Source organism: Leucopleurus acutus (assembly GCF_964270905.1).
Source record: "Leucopleurus acutus genome assembly, chromosome: 5".
NCBI lineage: Eukaryota > Metazoa > Chordata > Mammalia > Artiodactyla > Delphinidae > Leucopleurus > Leucopleurus acutus.
In genome coordinates, this window is record NC_139147.1 from 42766012 (window position 1) to 42786746 (window position 20735).

The following is a 20735-nucleotide window of genomic DNA, read 5'->3' on the forward strand; positions in this document are numbered from 1 at the left end:
TTTTTATCTTTGAATATTATAAAATGTGCTTTTTCCCTGGTGGCACAGTGGTTAAGAATCCGCCTGCCAGTGTAGGGGACACGGGTTCAGTCCCTGGTCCGGGAAGATCCCACAAGCCGGAGCAACTAAGCCCGTGCACCACAAGTACTGAGCCTGCGCTCTAGAGCCCGTGAGCCACAACTACTGAAGCCCGGGCGCCTAGAGCCCGTGCTCCGCAACAAGAGAAGCCACCACAATGAGAAGCCCACACACCGCAATGAGGAGTAGCCCCAATTCGCTGCAACGAGAGAAAGCCCATGCACAGCAACGAAGACCCAACGCAGCCAAAAGTAAGTAAATAAATAAATAAATAATTTAAAAAATGTGTTCTTTTGCTTCTATCATATATGGGAGGTCTCCGATTCATATACAGCTTAGAGGGCCAATCAGATTGCATACTACTAAAGAACCAATGCTTCTCATATCAAATCAGGGTGCAAACACCCTCTTCACCACCAATGACACCACCAGAACTTTACCTTCACAAGACTCTGATACGGGATTGTATCTGTAGCCTTCAGTGCATTCACATTCAAAGTCTCCTGGGATGTTCTTGCACACAGCTGTGCCACAAATGCTTGGCTTCACAGAGCATTCATCCACATCTATAAATGAAACCAGTATATTAAAAAACATTTTTCCCATACCAGAAGATACTAGCAAAGACCCCTTGATTTGTGTTTCCTGGATCTAGTTTAATATATCTAATGAGACAACAAAGTGGCCTGGGAATAACAAAATATTAAATCTATCATCATATATTAGTTCACTAAATATGACTTCTTTATACAAATACATAGGGAATTTGATTGATGGTTGCTATTTCCTTTGTAGTCAGGTAAAAGAAAAAAAAGCACTTTTTTTCCTTATCTAACAGGATACAGTATGAAAATAAATGGAAGAAGAGACTCATCATATTCTTAATATGTATTCTTAAATACATGTTTCTGAAATACGGTCTTAACAGCATATTTACTCTGTATTATCACAAATATAAACAGTAAAAATGAGATGGCTCATCAGTCTTACACCTTTCCTTTGGAAATGGACAATAGCTAAATCTGCATACTACTATTGTGGCTTAAAGTATTCAAGAGTGATTCAAATTTTAAATGGGATTGGGTAAGGTGTTAAAGTACTTATAAAGTGCAGCTAATTCAGCGTAAATTTTAGTGTTAAATTACTATTCCAGAAATTTCAGATGCGTTTATATTACATAGTAGAGTAAGAGACGAAGTATTGATTGGAACTAGTTACTGAATAAGCACCTGTGAGAAAAACAAAACAAGTGACAGAAATAGTTCAATAGAGGTGTAATTATTAGTGAACTCTTTTCATTTGTACTCTCTGAGGAAAGGTGAGCTCAGAATGAAAAATATATTTCCTACTCTAAAAAGTTGATATTGATAGTTTAATTTTTCCACAGACTAACAGCCAAATTTTCAGACATTTCTCTATTTAAAATGACCTGCACAAAAATAAATGAATCAATTCCTTGTGGTAAGGGAATTTTTCTGTATGTTGATTGTATTCGTGACAATATCCTGGGTGTTATAAGGTACTATAGTTTTGTAAGATTTTACTATCGGGAGAAATTGGGAAAAGGGTACAGGGGATCGCTTTTTATTATTTCTTACAACTGCATGTGAATCTACAATTACTTCAAAAAATACTTACTTTTCTAAAAAGAGCTATAAAATCCATATTTTCAACAGAAAGTAAAAACATATGACTAAATTTATTTGGTTTGAGGCATATTACAAGGACTCATTTAAATCATATGAGTGTCGGTTATAGCATGTACATTTTATGACTCTACGCTGACATCTAATGTCTGATGAAAAGTTTTATTCTTGCATTTTTGCACATTTACTGGCAGCTTAATCCCAGCCATACCCACATTTTAGCAAAGGCCCTATTGTAATAGTTGTATACATATTCTTCTTCTAGGTCTGTACTTTATTACTTAGGTATTGTGGATAAAAGACTATGTAAATGAAGAATACAAGAACATATGTCCTGATCATCAGAGACACTCATTTATAAGAGAACTTTTTGTTAAGGTGTATTAACTCAATGGATAAGGATTAAATTCCTATTAATTAAAAATATAAATCACAAATTCTTTAGCAGTATAGACTATCCAAGTATTTAGATGTAGAAGTTTTAATGGGTATTATTTGCTTGTGGAATGCATATGGTATCCCTTCATTATAATGGTTTTCTATAACTGGTGTTTTAATGATATTGATATTCTAAACCTTTAACCTCAAACACCTTCAAATAGGCAAACAAGAAACATATATAATCTGAAATTGGATAACTGCTTATAATAAATCATTAGCTTATACAGTTCACCTTAGAGTCACTCAATTGCACTTTAAATGATATTATAGTAAACTATGCTAGACTAAACGCTACAATACAGTGAGGGACAGACCACTCCTTGAATATGAATTCAATTTAAGGATTTACCAAAGCAGATATGAATAGAGTTGAAAAAGAAAACTTTACATTTTAACTTATTAAATTTTTTACTTCATCACAAAAAGAGAAGTGGTGGGAGAAAGAAAAAAGAGAGGGGGGAGAAGGAGGAAGAGAGGGAGGGAGGGAAGAACGAAGAAAAGGAAGGAAAGAAGGAAGAAAGGAAGGGAAGGAGGAAAGGAGAGAAGAAAGAATAACTTGCTCCCATTTTCTAAAAGCAAAATTTAACTCCAGGCTGGAGAATTTCATTTTTAGTCGTCCACGTACCTAGCACTTATATTTGAAGATTTAGTAAAGGTAGTTAAAGCAGTCTAATGGAAAAAACATTGTGCAGAAAAAAGAAAGGTAAAATTTCGGGGAAAGAGAAGCATAATTTTTAAAAAAAGAAATACACTAGTAAAATGACTTAAAAAGCTAAACTGACTGGAATTATTTAAGTCTGAAATTAAAAAAGAAAAAAAGTTATGACCAGTGATGTGATCTTAGATGTATAAAGAGAAGGAAAACCAGAGCTTCATCTTTTTCAAAACCACAACAGGAAATGAGGTGCAAGATGAAGGGTTTATATTGGAAATTAGAAAGGTATTTCTGACAAGAAAATATAAAATACAGTGAAAGAAGTTATTAAGGATTGTGGTGATTTATTTGTAAACCGTTTATCTTATTGGAATAAAGGATATAATATTATAGCGTCTGGAAGAAAAAGGATAAACAACGATTTCGCAGACTGTAGTATGCAAGGACTTGCACTAAAACTTCATTTTATCACCATATAATGAAATTCTTCATTAAAACACGTGCATGTACACACATGCACACACAATAAGAAGACAACAAAATACTCTGTGAGTAAAAAAATACTCTATAAACAATAAACCAAAGGCAGTCCCATAGTATCACAAGGTTTCAAGGTAGATGATAATGTATACTTATTACAAGCACTTACCACCTAAGAGTTTTCCAAGAATTTCATGGGGAAATTCCTCTAATTGAATTTTGCTCTCACATAGTAAATACCTTTTTAGTCTACCTTCTTACTCTTACCTTTGCAGTCCTTTTTATTTGAAAGCATAAAAAAACCACTTTTACAGGAACAGTGGTAACTTCCAGGTGTATTATCACAAATCTGGCTACAACCTCCATTTACATTTGAAGGATGCTTGCATTCATTTATATCTAAAAAGGAGGAAATAAATTACTTTTAAAGTAATAAAACCTTCAGAGAACTTTTCAGGAGGCCAATCCAGATGAGCCAGCTGGGTTTATTGTACATACCAAATTCACACTTCTCTCCTTGCCAACCTGATTTACAAATGCAAGTGAATGTAGCTTGGCCATCTTTGCAGGTCATATATCCATCTTCATTGCATGGCAGAGGATTACACTGGTCTGGAATGGCTGAAGGAAATATATATCTATTTAATTTTTACCACATGCCATGGTAAAATAGAATTATACACCCTTTAATAGAATCCTGTGCACAAAGCCTATGGTCAATGGAAAAAAATTACAACTCATTCCTTCAAATACTTTTTCATTAAGAAAAGTGGATCCATTAGACAAATCTTTATATTTTGTAAAAGGGAGCTACTTTTATATTTGCATATATATACAGTACTTTACAACTGTAATTTAATATTCTTTTCATATATTACCTTATTTGATCCTTAAAATTCCACGAGGTAAGCAGAACAATAAAGTACTCAATATCAATAGAAATAGTGTAGTATCAATAGAAAAAATTGGAACTTCCAAATTGGGCTAAGATAGAATAACAGGGACCAGATTTATTCTCCTGCTTTAAATAAATAGAATTCTAGTCAAATGGTTTTCAGACATTGGGAAACAGGTAGCAGAATACCGTGATTCCTAAGGAGGGACATTTTCTTCATAAAATGTCACAGCACTTTATCACTATCTTAAATGATATGCCCATTTGTGTCTTGACTTATTTGTGGTCACTCTCACCTCACTAGACACTGCAACGGTCCCTGGCTCCTGCATGATTCCACACCTGTTTCTCCAGCCTTCCTAGCTCATCTGCAAGTTCCTTCCATCCTTCCTTTACATTCTCCTTTGCTTATGTTAGCAAAGCAAACTGTTACTTGCAAACAAAAAAAATTTTTAATCTAATTAAAACCTAATTATTGAACTTCTCAAAAAAGTCCTCATAAAATCAAATTTTTTGAAAATTAGGTATTAGTTAAAATGACAGAAAACAGGCTAATCAGGAAATTATCAAATTATTCTTTTGTCCTCTGGTAAATTGAAAAAATAAAGTATGAATTAAATATACACGTTTAGGCAAACTGTTTTACTTGCGTAGTTACAACTAATTTTGAATTATAGAAAATGCACATGAATGAATATCTCAATAATGCCAATGCTACATTTAAAATATTCACTGGACAAACATCCCAGTTTACATGTTGCCATTTCACCTTTTTCTCTCTGACTGTAAGTCAGGAAATTGACAAACTAGAGACAAATAATCTATGAGAATTATCACTAGGCCTTATGTGAACTTCAGGGGGAAAAGGCTAATTTGATATCACAAGATTTTCCACATTTATATTGTTGATGCCAAAAGTCAGAAAAATAAACGTGGTTCCACTTTGACCTATTAATCAACTCTAACATTTGGTCATAAGTACATGATTATGCAACAACAGCCAAATTAAAGCTCTTGGGAATAAAATTCTGAAGTCAATGACCTAAAGCTTGGCAAACAAGGAACACTTCAATTTAAACATTAGGTGGAAAATTCATTTTAAGTAAAACAGCAGCATTTACATCTAAAACACATTCCTTCAGGGAGTTCCTTGGCGGTCCAGTGGTTAGGACTCAGCGCTTTCACTGCTGTGGCCCAGGTTCAATCCCTAGTGGGGAAACTAAGATCCCACAAGCCACATGATGTGGTCAAAAAAAAAAAAAAAAAAGAAAGAAAAAAATTCATCTTTCATGTACATTGCTGTACACATACATACATATATGTATGATACTTCAATAAAAAGTTTAAACTAAATAAATAATAAACAAATAAATAAACACTGAAAGAAATAATTATTTGGCCAATTTGATCCAGTGTTAGAGTCATGTGGCATGGCCAAAAAAATTAAAAAAAATTAAAAACATTCCTTCAAATGCATTTTGAGAATACCTCCTTGCTGGGCCTTGCAGCCCTTCAAGGGCTCATTTGTTGATTTTTAAACATTAGTTATATTTATATGGGGGTACTTTACTTGCAGGTTTTTGTTTTGTTTTGTTTTTTAAACTGATGGTAGAGGTGTTTACCATTGACACAGCTCCTTAGGTCAGGGTAAGCATTAGTTGACAGACGAGCAGCAGTGAATAATCCAGCTCTGAAGGAGCCAAGACAACCTGTAAATACAAACAAGTGTAATCTTAGAGCAGACACACTTACTTGATCTGAAATCATGGTAGAAATTATCCGAAGTGGTAGAATATTTATGCTTCTGTAGATTTACATGATTCAGCATTCAAAATGTCAATCCTAAATGTTTCCATCCACCTTTTTGAAAAATTAAAAATCTACAAGGAAGATTGCAATAAACACAGAATCATGAAAAATAGATTTATAGAGGCTTCTCTTTGGAAAAGAACCTTAAAGCCAGAAGTGAAAAATATTTTGAATTAGCAGGGAAATTTATTGCCACATAAATCTACGTTCTTAATTCTGTAGCAGAGACCCAAAGTCACCCTCAAATCTATAGACCAGAGCCTAATTTAGAAATTGTCTATAATTAAGTCAGTAGAATAAGTCAGTGTTTCTGGTTGCCGTAGGCAACTTCCAATTCTTCCAATGTTGCATAGAGACTAACAAAATAATATTTGTATAATGCCTCAGTATTACAAAGCAGGTTTACTTTATTCATTTTATTTCTTACTAGAACTCTGTGAAATTAGATATAGCAATCTGGCAGAAATAACAGCTGAAATAATAGAGATAAATTATGTACAGACTTTAACCAGGGGTCATTTAGTGCCAACAACATAACATTTCTTAATAGCCACTGAAGACATTATATGTATCAGTTCATTGGACAGATAGTCACCAACTCACTAAAAAGGTGGTGTTTTGCTGGGTAACAAACAACTCCCGAAATTAGTGGCTTAAAATAATCATTCTATTTTGCTCATGATCCGTGGATCAAATATTTAGAAAGGGTTTGGTTAAGCTGTTTGTCTCTGCTGCACATGGGATCAGCCAGGGTGGCTGGGTCTGGAAGATCCACCTCCTGGATGGCTTTTCACTCATATGTCTGACAGCTCAGGTTCCTTAGCATCTCTATCTCCACATGGTATGCCATGCTTCAGGGCTTCTCCATGTGGTTGAGTTTCCCTGAGTATGCAGTCCTAAAGTGGCACTGTTTTCATGGTACCTAGCTTGCAAGAGGAAGAAGGCGGAAGCTGCCAGGCCATTTAAGAGGCATTGTATCACTTGCACCATAGTCTACTGATCAAAGCAGTCTCCGGGTCCACCCTGATTTGGAGGAGGGAGAAAAGAATAGATTCCACATAGTGTTGGGGAAGTGGCAAGATGACATTGCAGAAGAGTATGTGAGATGGGAGATATTTTTGCAGCCACCTTTGGAGAATGCAATTTATCACAGATGGGTTTAAAGGCTCATTTGAAGTCAGTGGGTATATTCCTTTCCGATTGCTTTTGTGACAAACACAATCTCAGTGGCCTAAAATAACACAGATTTATTATCTTACAGTTACAGGGATCAGAGGTCTAAAATTAAGGTGTTGTTAGGGCTGCATTCCTTCTAGAACTCCAAAGGAGAATCTATTTCCTCAGTTTTTTCAGCTTCTACAAGCCACCTGCATTCCTGGGCTCATGGCCCCATCCTCATATCACTCTCAACTCTTGCTTCATTGTCATATGAACTACTACCAACTCTGACCTCCTGTCTCTCTTGTTTAAGAACATTTGTGACTACATTGGAACCACCCAAATAATACAGAATAATGTCTCCATCTCAAGATCCTTAACTTAATCTTCAAAGACAACATTTAAGGTAACATTAGAGGTTCTGAGGACAGGACATGAACATATTTAGGGGGGTCATTATTTAGCCTACCAAAGTAGGTTATAATATTTTCCCATAGAAACAATACTTTACATCATTGTGGTCTTTCTGGAGGCCCAGTGAGACCTAGGCAATCTTAAGTCTTGAGTATTCTTTCCCTGAATTCATTTGTCCCTCCTCTTGAATCACCCACTCCCAGAATTATCTTATTCTAGTGTGAACATTCCATTAGGATTCTCATTTGTAAGAAAGCATCATTTTGCACTTCTGGACAAATCTGACAGCTAAAATTTGAAACCCTTAAGCTAGAGGTTCAGCTGAAATGACTTCATATGGTGATTAGGACCCCAGGCAAGATTACAAAGTAGGTTTAACACATAAAGCACCTTATATATGAGTCCATACTAATATATGTGATAATGTTTTTTTGGAAACCTGCATTTAGAATTACAGTGAGAAGAGCAAGTTGCATGGCTACTCCAAAGCAGTGCAGTCCCGATCCCTTACCTTCCCACTTCTCTTTCTTGCTGCCCAACAGGAATGGAGGAAGTTGGAGAGAATGAGTAGGAAGGTGAGAGTTGGAGAGAGATTGCCATAGCTTTTGTAGCCTGAAGCAGAAGCTCTTCTAAGAAACGGAATTAGAAATAGAAACTCGGGCCATCAGGGAGGAAAGCCTAAGAAAGAGGCACTTTCAGGAGAGGTTCCAGTGGTCAGGACAGAACATCCTAGAAAGAAATCTTGGTTCTAGACTATAACAGTTCCTATATCCATATTATTATATGATCATATTTTGTAACTTTTTATGATTATATTTTATTTTATAATCTTTATTTTATGATTATAAATCCAATCTATCTATGCTGAGTTTATAGTATTTCCCCCTTTTGTCCTACACTTTTTGTTCTGGCATTTCTTCTTTCCCTTTTTTTCTTTCTCCTTGATTATTCTTGCCAGAGGTCAGTCTAACTTACTTTCCTTACTTTACCTTCTCAAAGAATGAGATTTTCTTGTGTTAATCTTCTCTTTTGTTTTCCATTTAACTTATTTCTATCTCTACTTGTGTTATTTCCTTACTTTTTGTTACTCAGGGCTTGCTCTGTTGTACTTTTAAAAATTTGCTTGATTTGAACGCTTAGGTTCTTTTTTAACTATCCAATCTGTCCTCTTACTGCTGCCTCAGCAGTCAGAACCCCAGGTCCCCATACTAGGTCAAACAGCCTTCAGTCTATCCATGGGTTTCTCACATTTCTTGTTGTTTTCATTTTATTTTGTTATTATTAGTGCCTGGAATGCTATTGTTTCTCTTGAGATGATTTTAAGAGAAGTCAGCAGTCTGAGCTAATCCACCAATTTGGCAAGAACTAGAAACTAAAAACTATTTCTGATGTTTACATTTTGGCTCAGAATTTAGCATTCTTTCCAAGAAGTTTTTCTCCCATTAATTTAATCATCCATTCTAGTGGGTGATATTTTAAAGCCCAACATAGATGGCAGAGTTTATTCCATTTTCTAAGGAAAAGAACACAACTTAAAAACTTATCTTTATATAATAAAATGCAGAGTATTTCTGCCCAAATTCCATGTTTTCAGTGCAGTATATGGATAGACTAATGTGATTTCTGAACACTTACAACTCTAAATCCAAACACTGCCAAAAAGTATGGGTTAGTATTAGTGGTCTAATTTCTTGGGTGATCTTATCTCACTGTAAGGAGCTCCCAGCATGAGCTGTGGTAATTAGTAAAATTACTGTTGGGTTTACCAGAGACAAAATTATAAAGGTTCCCCCCACCCCCCAATTAGGACCACTGGCCTACAGGATATACACATCAAAAGACAGAAAGACTTAACTGAGAGTATTTCTTTTGTGTTTTCAACGGTGGAATTCATCACATACGCTTGTAACTAAAGACCAAAATATAAAATGTGAATCAAAAAATATATCATAATAAAAAGTATATTTTGGGGCTTCCCTGGTGGCACAGTGGTTAAGAATCTGACTGCCAATGCAGGGGACCCAGGTTTGATCCCTAGTCTGGGAAGATCCCACATGCCGTGGAGCAACTAAGCTCGTGTGCCACAACTACTGAGCCTGCGCTCTAGAGCCAGCGAGCCACAACTACTGAGTCTGCATGCCACAACTACTGAAGCCCATGTGCCTAGAGCCCATGCTCTGCAACAAGAGAAGCCACCGCAATGAGAAGCCCGCGCACCGCAATGAAGAGTAGCCCCCGCTCACTGCAACTAGAGAAAGCCCGTGTGCAGTGATGAAGACCCAACACAACCAAAAATGAATAAATAAAATAAATAAATATTTTTAAAAGTATATTTTTTGTTTCACTATATAAGTCAATTAATAATAATACTTTACATCTGAAGAAAGTTTGATATAAAAAAATCTATCTACATACATATACTTATTTGATATTCCCAACAGCTCTGAAGTTAGAAAATATAGTTATAGTGTAAGTTAAATACAGAACCTCAAAAGTTAAATAAGTTTCCTAAACTGACACAGTAGAAATTTTTATGTCTGAGACTAGAGTCCACATCATATTATTATTATTTTTTTTTAGGACTTGGCTTTTCTATCATGCTTCCAAATAAGATAGGCAAATAAAAGAGAAAGTTGGGTAGAAACAGAGGCAGTTGAGAGGAATGGAAGGAAAAAAAGAAAAAGATTTTATCTAACTTTTCCAAAACACATAATGCTGTATTAAAATGTTATTTATGTTTATCCAAATGTACTCTGTGATCAAAGATACATTATCTTCCAGAGTATTGATGCCTGCAGAAACACAGCCTCATTACATGGACCTAAGAATACTATATTTTAATGTAAGCTTATAATTTTAACAGCCAAATATTGTCTATTTTAATTACAAAATATTTAAATTCCTACCTAAAATGGAGAGAATGAAATAGTCTTGATAGTCTATCTTTTCTTGACTTTAAGACTATAAACCTTTAATTTTTGCTTTAGAAAGTAAGGAGTCAAAGCATAACTTTACAAAGAAGAAATGTTTTTCATGGATGTATATCTCAGATATGACAGCTAAAGTTTTTAGAAAATCTTGTTGAATTTTCATATCTAAAGTCATAAATAATATCACTACATAATTTTTATAGTATCCTCTTTCCAAATTTGAATGAAACTGCTTAAGTCTGTTATTAGCAGCTAGAAAAGGGAAGGAAAGGAAAGAAAAGAAAATGTGACTAGAGGAGAAGTTAGGGGAAAAAAATGAAGAGAACTAGCATGACATATTTTACTAAGTGCTTTGAAAACATTACCTCATTTTATTTCTTGCTAGAAACTTATTACGTAAATTGTTACTATCCATTTGACAAATTGGAAAACTATAACTCATAGAGGTTAAATAATTTTAAGATCTTGTGGGAGATAAATGTTCGATTGGAATTAATAAAAAGAAATTATAATAAGTCAACTGGAAAACACCCAGCAGCCCAAGAACAGAAAAGTGTCATGCTATGGAGTTCTAAAGAGAGATACCATTGAACCAATGTCCTGCAGTTGATGAGAGGGTGAAATGAGAGGCAGTGTATTATAACTGGGTCTCCTTGACTCCGGATTTGCCACAAAAATAAGATTCACACCATTGTGGACACTCAAAAAAGGGAAGAGTAACCACTTTAGGAACAATGAAAAAGAGCACTTGGTTCAGAAAGGGTCTTCTCCCAATGATGTTGGGCTCTTATCTTGTTAATTGTCCTGAAGGGTAAATGTAAGTACATACCATCAATTCAATGTAAGGCTCCCTAGGAAAGGGGGAAAGGTATATATAGTTCCCTATCTACAGATGGTCTCTGGGATCTCTGCATGGGTATTCAGAAGTAAAACAAAAGCAAAGTGTAATACCCTAAACTATAATTAAACCCTAAAATTTCAAGAGAAATGAGAGTTTAATAGAAATAGTTATTTGCTAAATTATATTAACACTAAACTGCATAGTTATTACTGTATATCAGAGTACATTCCTACTTTTTTTTTCGAGGAAGATTTACTTTTCAGTTTTGCAGGCCTTGGAGTCTCACGTTGGCTGGCATGAGAGTGGGGTAGAAAGATGCACAGATGGGGACTATTCTGAGCTCAAAGGAAGAGGGAGAGCAAACCTCTGTGGGCTGGACCTATAGAGAATCTCATCAGAAAGACGTGTACAAATGCTACTCCACTTCCATTCTTTGGAAATGCTGACAAGTCTCCAAAAAATATTAATAAAATATTTTTATATTTATTTAAAACAAACTGTAGCCTTTTAATTGACATTTAGTTGAAATAATCTAATCTCTTTAGATATGGAAATGCTACCTCACTCCTTTTGCTTTTGTATCCAAAGGCAAAACATGGATGGGATATTGTAGGAAATGAGGAAATGGTGCTGCAAAGTGGGAAGTTGTTAATAATTTCTATCAATATTTAAATGATAATTATGTCACAAGCTCTGGAGAGTGTAGAGATCTTTCCTTTCATTAAAAGATAACCCATGAAGAACATATGCATATATATAACTGATTCATTTTGTTGTAAAGCAGAAACTAACACACCATTGTAAAGCAATTATACTCCAATAAAGGTGTTAAAAAAAAAAAGATAACCCATGAAAATTCATGTACTTATAGAGAATATTCTGTTACCTAAATATAACTTTGCATCAGCTCAGTGACTCTTTATGAGAAAGACAAAAAAATGAAAAAGACTAAAAGACAAAATGTCACATAGTAATTAAGAGAACCATTCCAAATTCATCTACATGACTTTAAATAAAAGGACAGAAAATTTGCGTATAGAATGAGAGAGATCTTACTCCCAAGGCTAATGAAATTGTACTGGATGGAACATATATGAGTGGAGGATTGGACTTCATCATATTTAAGTTTTCTTCCATTTCTAAGATTATATGATTGAGGTCCTTTGAACTTACCTAAATATTTTGGATAAAAATATTCCTAGAAAAGAAAAGAAAAGAAAAAATATATCTTAGCAAATCTAAATTTCGTATAAAGTTAAAACGATTTTAAAATGTGTTTTTATATTAAAGATGCAATAAATTACATACAACTCTCATTTCCACATTATAGCATTTTTTCTATAGTAAAATATATACCAGGAGTAGATGACTAATAACATTAAGCCATAAGATGCTTAGGCTTAAAGCAATACCGATCAATTAAATCATGTTTCAAAGGTTTCTAAACTGAAAACAGGCCCCACTGAAGATGTTAAATGTGACTATATATGCCCCCTTTACGTAAATCTTTTAATTTTTCCAAGATGGTTAGATACCCATTTGATACATCTCACATCATGCTGAGTACACACACCAGATTCATTGCTGAATAACAGTAACATAATTTGAATTGAATTAAAGTGGACATTTACCTTTTAGCATCTTATGTACATGTAATACCTTACTTATAAATTGGTTATGTACCAAGAATTTTTCTGTAAATCAGTAATTTGGACTAAGGAAAGCACTTCAGCAAAAGGAGAAAAATGATAAAAATGATTTCTGATGGTAAGGTTCCCAGGCTAGTTCGCAAAAGCCTTCTTAAGCCATAATACACCCGATATGCAGCATTAATAACATAAGAACTCCTCATGAGAAACCAGTGTTTCTACACAAAAACAACCTCAAGTACAGAACATAACTTTCATCCAGGATACAATTAACGTCCTCATTCCTTCCTCCTCTCACATATAAACCTACACAACACTTAGCTACTAGTTTATAAGATGAGATCTCCCACTAAGCAATTCAGACATCAGTGTTGTCATCTACAGAACAAAAGCCAGGATATAAACAATGATGAATTGGTTCAAAAGGAGATGATGTAATGGTGAAAGGACTATATTAGGGACAGTGGGGAGACAAGCAATAAGGTGGTGACTAGGAGTGTGGACTAGGATATGAGGGATGTGGGCAGGGAGTGTCTGGAGCAGGATAGAAAGAGAGAAGCAATAACAAATGGGTTTTTTTCTTCTTTCATGTCTCCCATTTCTTCCTTACTCTCTCCATCATCTCTTTCTCTTCTGTCAATAACACAACTGTCAGAATGAGTGGAGGAGAGGAAGCACATAAATAAGTTTCTTTTCTCTACCCTTTTCCCTTCCCTCCATATGGCTTCTGTCTCACTCCCCATTTGCTACTCAGAGGCTAAGCTATGAGAACATATTTACAGTGTTAGATATACACGCTCAAGCATTTATGGGTAATATAATCAAATGAAATCTTGAGCATGCAGGCTTGCCTTAAAATGTTCCAGCAAAACAAAACAAAAATTAGAGTGGGTGGGGTAGAGAATAGGCAGAACAAGAATGGCAGATTGTTGATAATCATTGAAAGGGAAAGTAGGTATATTGGGGTTTATTATATTCTTCTCCCTACTTTGGGATATATTTACCATTTCCATAATAAAAAGAAATTTGTGTATACGTGTGTGTGTGTTTATCTGTTTCCTACACAATATGAGTACACTGCTATATTGTGTGAAATAAAATATTTTTGTCTTAATTGCTTTTCCACAACAGGCAACAAAACTAAGACAAACATTTTGATTCAATCTTGGAGAGTGTTAAAAATGAATCTTCGGGTACCCTGGGAAAAATTCCCTTTGAACCTATTAGAGTAGGTGGAGGTAAGAGGATTAAAGGGCAATCCCAGAAAACACAAGTTATTACTGTCTTGGACAAGTTCTCTAACTATAGACAAATGGTTCCTGCTTGTTATGGCTCATCTAGTCTCATGGTTCCAGGAACTAAGGCAGAGGTAAAGGAGGTACTTTGCGTATGTTTTCTCCCTCATTTCCTTTTGGTTATACAGTTCATCTCAGGGAAAAAAATCTGAGGTAACCCTGAAGGTTATCAAACTTGAATTCTTCACCCTAATTCATAGAGGCACTATTTATATTCCTGCTACCCACAGAACATGTTCAAGAACCCCCTTCTCTAGGAAAATTAGGGGACTAAAGATCAGATCTAGGGGCCCCATATTTCTGTATGATATTTAGGGGTCTTTGTGATCATTTTATTCTAGACTAAATTGGAAAAATGTATACACTAAAGGTATAAATTCCAACCGCAGGGACTATTGATGATTTACAGTGCGCTGAGGAAACTTGCCAACAGTTTATGGAATAAATTAAAAGTATTCTCAGGGAACACAGTACTGTAATGAATCCTTTATTAAGCATATACTGAGTACCTATTATGTACCAAGCTCTGAATTAGAGGCTCTGTTTTCTAAAGCTTGGTTAAAAATGCCAATGGAGAGAATTAATGAAGCATAGTGATAACAATGTAGTCACACACACACGCAACACACACACACTTGAGGTGCCTTCCCCTCACCCAACACTACAAAGTCCTGGTTGGGAGAAAGTAGTTACAAACCATGAGGTTCATACTATTTGTGACAATTAGGTATAGTTGAATTATAGTTTGGTCAGAGCACATTGGTTTTGGCAAATAGTGTCTCCCTAACAAGCCCACTTTCCTTTGAACGTAATTCCTCCTGAAACGCTTCAGTGGGTACATGTGGAAGGTGATATACACAATCATTAACTGTAAAAAGAAACACAAGGGAACACAGACTCAAGCTGCAAACATTCCGTCTGTAACTATATGTCTAGGTATGCTAACTTACCACTTTTCATGAATTCTTACCGTTTCAGGGTTATTTTCAAAGACCTCCCTGGCTTCTTCTTTATTGCACAGTTCTTCAATGCATTCTCTTTCAAGATTACCCTTTTTTGTTTCTTCAATCAAAGAATTTGCACGCCTTTTCCTAACCAGGACTTGTGAAGCATGTTGCTTCGACAAAACTGAAGAAAAACAAAAAAAGTTTACATGAACAAATCTTTCATTTCTCCACCTAAAATATTATATTAAGCAATGATATATTATATAAATCATTTTCTGCCGGTAAATTGTATGCCATTTAAACTTAGTATGCTATTTAAAGTTATGCCTGTCTCAGGACTTCCCTCGTGGCGCAGTGGTTAAGAATCCACCTGCCAATGCAGGGGGCATGGGTTCGAGCCCTGGTCTGGGAAGATCCCACATGCCACGGAGTAACTAAGATCGTGTGCCACAACTACTGAGCCTGCACTCTAGAGCCCACAAGCCATAACTACTGAGCCCATGTGCTGCAACTGCTGAAGCCCACACACCTAGAGCCTGTGCTCCTCAACAAGAGAAGCCACTACAATGAGAAGCCCCCTCACCAAAACGAAGAGGGGCCCCCACTCGCCGCAACTAGAAAAAGCCCGCGCGCAGCAGCGAATATCCAATGCAGCCAAAAATAAATAAATAAATAAATTTATTAAATAAATAAAAATTAAAGTTATGCCTGCCTCAGTAGGGTTGAACTGAGGAAAACACATGGATGCATAAGCACTTTGCTTAACAACTCAAAGAGCGGTTTGGTGTGTAGCTACAGCGTTTGTCTAATGATCTACACAAATTATTCAAGCTTATGCTTGAGGTCAAACATACCAAACAATAATTTAATGTTTACCTCGTTATGACTACATTGGTAAAAGCATCATGCTGAAATGGCTATAAAGTCATAGCCACAGCATCTTTAAAGCTAGAGTAACAAACTTTCTCAGTTTTAATGGAAAACTTGTGTGATCTCTGTGGAGAAAGAGAAATGCAGGAGTACAGTCCAATCAGCTATTTGAAAGAAATTTGATAGGCTAAAACACCTGGTTATTTATACAAACAAGAAAATAAAATTCCATGGCAAAAGGAAGACCTTGTGCAAAGCACAAAATACAGAAGAGAAAAAATCAGTAACTTTGAGTATATAAAAAATTGCAAGCAGTTGACAAACGATGATAAAAATAACAAAGTTCAACATCAAGCAACAGATTGTAGGAAAATATTTCCATCATATATAACAGAAAAAATTACATCCAGAATTTATAAACAACTTTTGCAAATTAAAGAAAAAGTAATACAACAATATGCCAACCAATACAGGAATGTGTGCAAGGTTAAAAACAAAATAAATAATATAAATAAAATATAAACAAAGCAATACCATTTACACATCACTACAGAGAAAAATTAAAGTAGCCAATAAACATGTGAAAAGATGTTTAACACAAATTTTTAAAAACAATTGGATTTTTGGCTAATAGATTTGCAAAAATTTAAAAGACGGATAATATCAAGTATTGGTGAGTGTAAGTGGAAACAAGTATTCTTGTACAATGGTGATAGGAATATAAACTAATAGGTATTATTTGAAGGTAATTTGGTAGTATCTGAAAATTAAAAGTACATATACTCGGGGCTTCCCTGGTGGCGCAGTGGTTGAGAGTCCGCCTGCCGATGCAGGGGACACGGGTTCGTGCCCCGGTCCGGGAGGATCCCACATGCCGCGAAGCAACTAGGCCCGTGAGCCATGGCTGCTGAGCCTGCACGTCCGGAGCCTGTGCTCCGCAATGGGAGAGGCCACAACAGTGAGAGGCCCGCGTACCGCAAAAAAAAAAAAAAAAAAAAAAAGTACATATACTCTTCAATTCAACAATTCCGCTTCTAAGTAGGTCCTACAGATATGCAAATGTTGCTGAAAAAGGTATGTATAGAATGTTTATTGAAAGATTGGAGACTTCCCTGGTGGCACAGTGAATCCGCCTGCCAATTCAGGGGACACGGGTTTGATCCCTGGTACGGGAAGATCCCACATGCTGCAGAGCAACTAACCCCATGCACCACAACTACTGAGCCTGCGCCGCAGCTACTGAAGCCCGCGCGCCTCGAGCCCGTGCTCGGCAACGAGAGAAGCCACTGCAATGAGAAGCCCATGCACCACAATGAAGAGTAGCCCCCTGCTCACCACAACTAGAGAAAGCCCACGCACAGCAACGAAGACCCAAAGCAACCAGAAAAAAAAAAAAAGAAGAAGATTGTTTGTATTATCCAAAAATTAGAGGACTTCCCTTGTGGTACAGTGGTTAAGAATCCGCCTGCCAATGCAGGGGACGTGGGTCCGAGCCATGGTCCGGGAAGATCCCACATGCCACGGAGCAGCTAAGCCCGTGCGTCACAACTACGGAGCCTGCGCTCTAGAGTCCGCGAGCCGCAACTACTGAAGCCCGCACACCTAGAGTCCACGCTCCACAACAAGAGAAGCCACCAAGATGAGAAGCCCGTGCACCGCAACGAAGAGTAGTCCCCGCTCATTGCAATTAGAGAAAGCCCGCACACAGCAACAAAGACCCAACGCAGCCAAAAAAAAAAAAAAGAAATGACCTAAATACCTATCAAGAAAGGAATTAAAAAATAAACTATATAATACATTTGTATAGTAGAATAATATGTGCCTATTCAAAAGAAGGAAGATACTTTTGCACTGAAGATCTCCAAGATATAGTATTAAATTAAAAAAGTGCAAATTGTAGTTGCTACACCTATAGCATAATCCTATATATACCAGTCACACTTGTAGATATGTAAACATCATGTGGACAAATACAGAGAAAAGACTCTCAAGCTACAATCTGCAATTATATTTGAAGAAAAGAATGGAGAGTATGAAGTTTGGGCCTTATCATTTTAGAATGTGAATGGAACATTGTTTTTTAATGAAAACATTTTAAATTACAAGTAAAATCTACAAATAACTTTTTTTAATCCTGATTTTTAACCACAAATGGTTCTTTGACTAGGAAGATAAGCAAATAATATAAATAGCTAAATTTATTTTTCTCTTATTTCTCTTGTAACTCTGTAAATAAGAATTAATCAAAAGTTGACAATAGAATGAAGAAAAAGAAAAGCAAAAGGACTAACTAATCAACACTCACCATAATTATTAGTTGAACAACTGAACATCTTTCAAGAGAGAATTACATTTATTTATTTATTTATCTATTTTAATTTTATATGGGTTTTCCCACTTACCAAGACAGAAGTTTAAATGTGATGATTAACCAGCAAAAGTGTTTGAGTTATATTTTTAACCCTACCTCTCACCATCTTTATCACTGCTCAAGATCAAATCAAGGCTATGTGCGTCTAAAAGATGTTATTCTGGGGCTTCCCTGGTGGCGCAGTGGTTGAGAGTCCGCCTGCCGATGCAGGGGACACGGGTTCGTGCCCCGGTCCGGGAAGATCCCACATGCCGCGGAGCGGCTGGGCCCATGAGCCATAGCCGCTGAGCCTGCGCGTCCAGAGCCTGTGCTCCGCAGCGGGAGAGGCCACAGCAGTGAGAGGCCCGCGTACAGCAAAAAAAAAAAAAAAAGATGTTATTCTGTGAGCATGCCACCCGCCAAGCGTATTGCTAACTGATAAATGGCAGCCCAATCAACAATGAAAGGGTCTGACATTTATAATGAGATAATGACAATTATCTCATTTATTTGAAATAGTTTTAAACATGCTACTTGATAATAAATATAGCAAAAACTTGGCCCTTCTGAACTTCAAAGCAAATATGTGAGTCTTTCTGAAAAAACAATAACACTTTGTATTAAAGATAAATATTTTGATACAATAATAAAACAATCAAGGTCAAATGCAGTTGGAAAACAAAACATAAACATCACTCCTTGGCATTTCTTCCTTACAGAATATTAAGTTTTAGAATGCAGAGGTTAATATTAATATTTAGGAATATCTCTTTCCCTATAAGGGCCCCCCACTGCAGGACACAGACCAGCTGTAATAACACATCCTATATTCATGTTTGGGGAAGTTCTCAATTGTCCAGGGAGAACCAAGGTGTGGTTTAAAGGAATGCTCACATACATTTATAAAACTAGAAGGAAACAAAGTAACCTCCATTATTTCAGAGATGATGAAAATGAGATGACCTCAGTATTTCAAGGTCAAGATATTTGCTCTAAGTTATAAAGCTAATAAATAGCAAAAGTACAACTTAGATCACAGGCATCCCAATGCTCAGACCTGCAACCATCCATTACTATTTGCTGCTGTTTTTCAAAAAAAGAGTACATTTTATTCAAGAGTGATTCCTTCCAAAACAACAAATACGTCTACCCAAAAGACAGAACCGGCAGCTTATTACCCAGAAGTTTCACTGTCTCAGATGATAAGAGAAGTATTAAAAATGAAAATTGTTATACCTCTGACCTAAAGGATAATGAAGCTAATAATTTAAAAAATAATTTTGTCTAAATAAATTTTGCCTGAATTTGAACGTTTATGTTTTAGTTCATCTGGGTTCACCTCAATAATACTTCCAATTGGCATGATACTTAAAAATTTTCAAAGTGCATATTAATGATTTCATTTGATCCTCACATAAATAATGAAATATATTACAGGACAGAATTATCATCCCCATTTTCCTACTGAAGAAATTGGAGCTAAAAGAGGTTACATGGTTTTTTCAAGGTCATAGAGCTACAAAGTTGTGCTGTTGGGACAGGAATTTAAATGTACCCATCCTCCTAGTCCAACACTCTTTCTTCTATGTATTCTGCCACTTAAATGCTCACAATGTACTTGATCTAAAAAAATAAATTACGTGGTTGTGTAGTGGACATGTTTGGTATCTTAAATAAGACATTTACTGTCCTTTATAAAAAAGATCCATCCATCTAACAGAGTGTGCTTCCAAAGGAGTCTACTATTCATGTCAAAAAGATACAAACATGATACCACAGATCCAAACTAAGAACTACAAAACTGTAGGATGAGGCAAATATATGTTCCAAAGTGTTTTTATCAGCTGGCTCAAAGTCAAGCTGCCCAAAAATATCTACCCTGCTGGCATGCAGGAATGTCTAAAAAGTTCCATAATTTATCATAATAATAACTATGGCACCATAAGCACATAAATGCTCTTTTTGCATTATCTCCTATTAATCCTATCACAACTGTTATACACATGAACTAACTGAAACTCAGAGAAGTTGAGTTTAATCTTACCAAGTTCACACAACTGAGAACAGTCAATCAAACCTGCCTCCAAAACCCATTCTCTTTCTGCATTACCACATTGTCTCTAATTACTTGTTTCACTTCTTTAGATCAAGAAGTTTTTCAAGAAAGTCCTTGTGAAAACACAAGTATGTGCTTGAAAAGTGTTACATTCAGATTCAAATTTTAGGTTATAATGTTTAGTTATGAGTCTTTCAAGATTAGAAATATGACTGAATCTG

At 35.8% G+C, this 20735-nt stretch overlaps 1 protein-coding gene across 1 annotated transcript in view; it reads right to left on the reverse strand.

Annotated features, from left to right (window-relative positions):
* PROS1 (protein S) overlaps positions 1 to 20735 on the reverse strand; it is a 57232-nt gene that overhangs the window by 23617 nt on the left and 12880 nt on the right. Inside the window, exons 2-7 of the mRNA XM_082839948.1 lie at positions 15262 to 15419; positions 12521 to 12545; positions 5818 to 5904; positions 3799 to 3921; positions 3568 to 3699; positions 519 to 644 (exon numbers count right to left, since the gene is read on the reverse strand). Coding sequence (XP_082696074.1) covers positions 519 to 644; positions 3568 to 3699; positions 3799 to 3921; positions 5818 to 5904; positions 12521 to 12545; positions 15262 to 15419 — 651 coding nt within the window. The remainder of the gene's footprint in view (positions 1 to 518; positions 645 to 3567; positions 3700 to 3798; positions 3922 to 5817; positions 5905 to 12520; positions 12546 to 15261; positions 15420 to 20735) is intronic.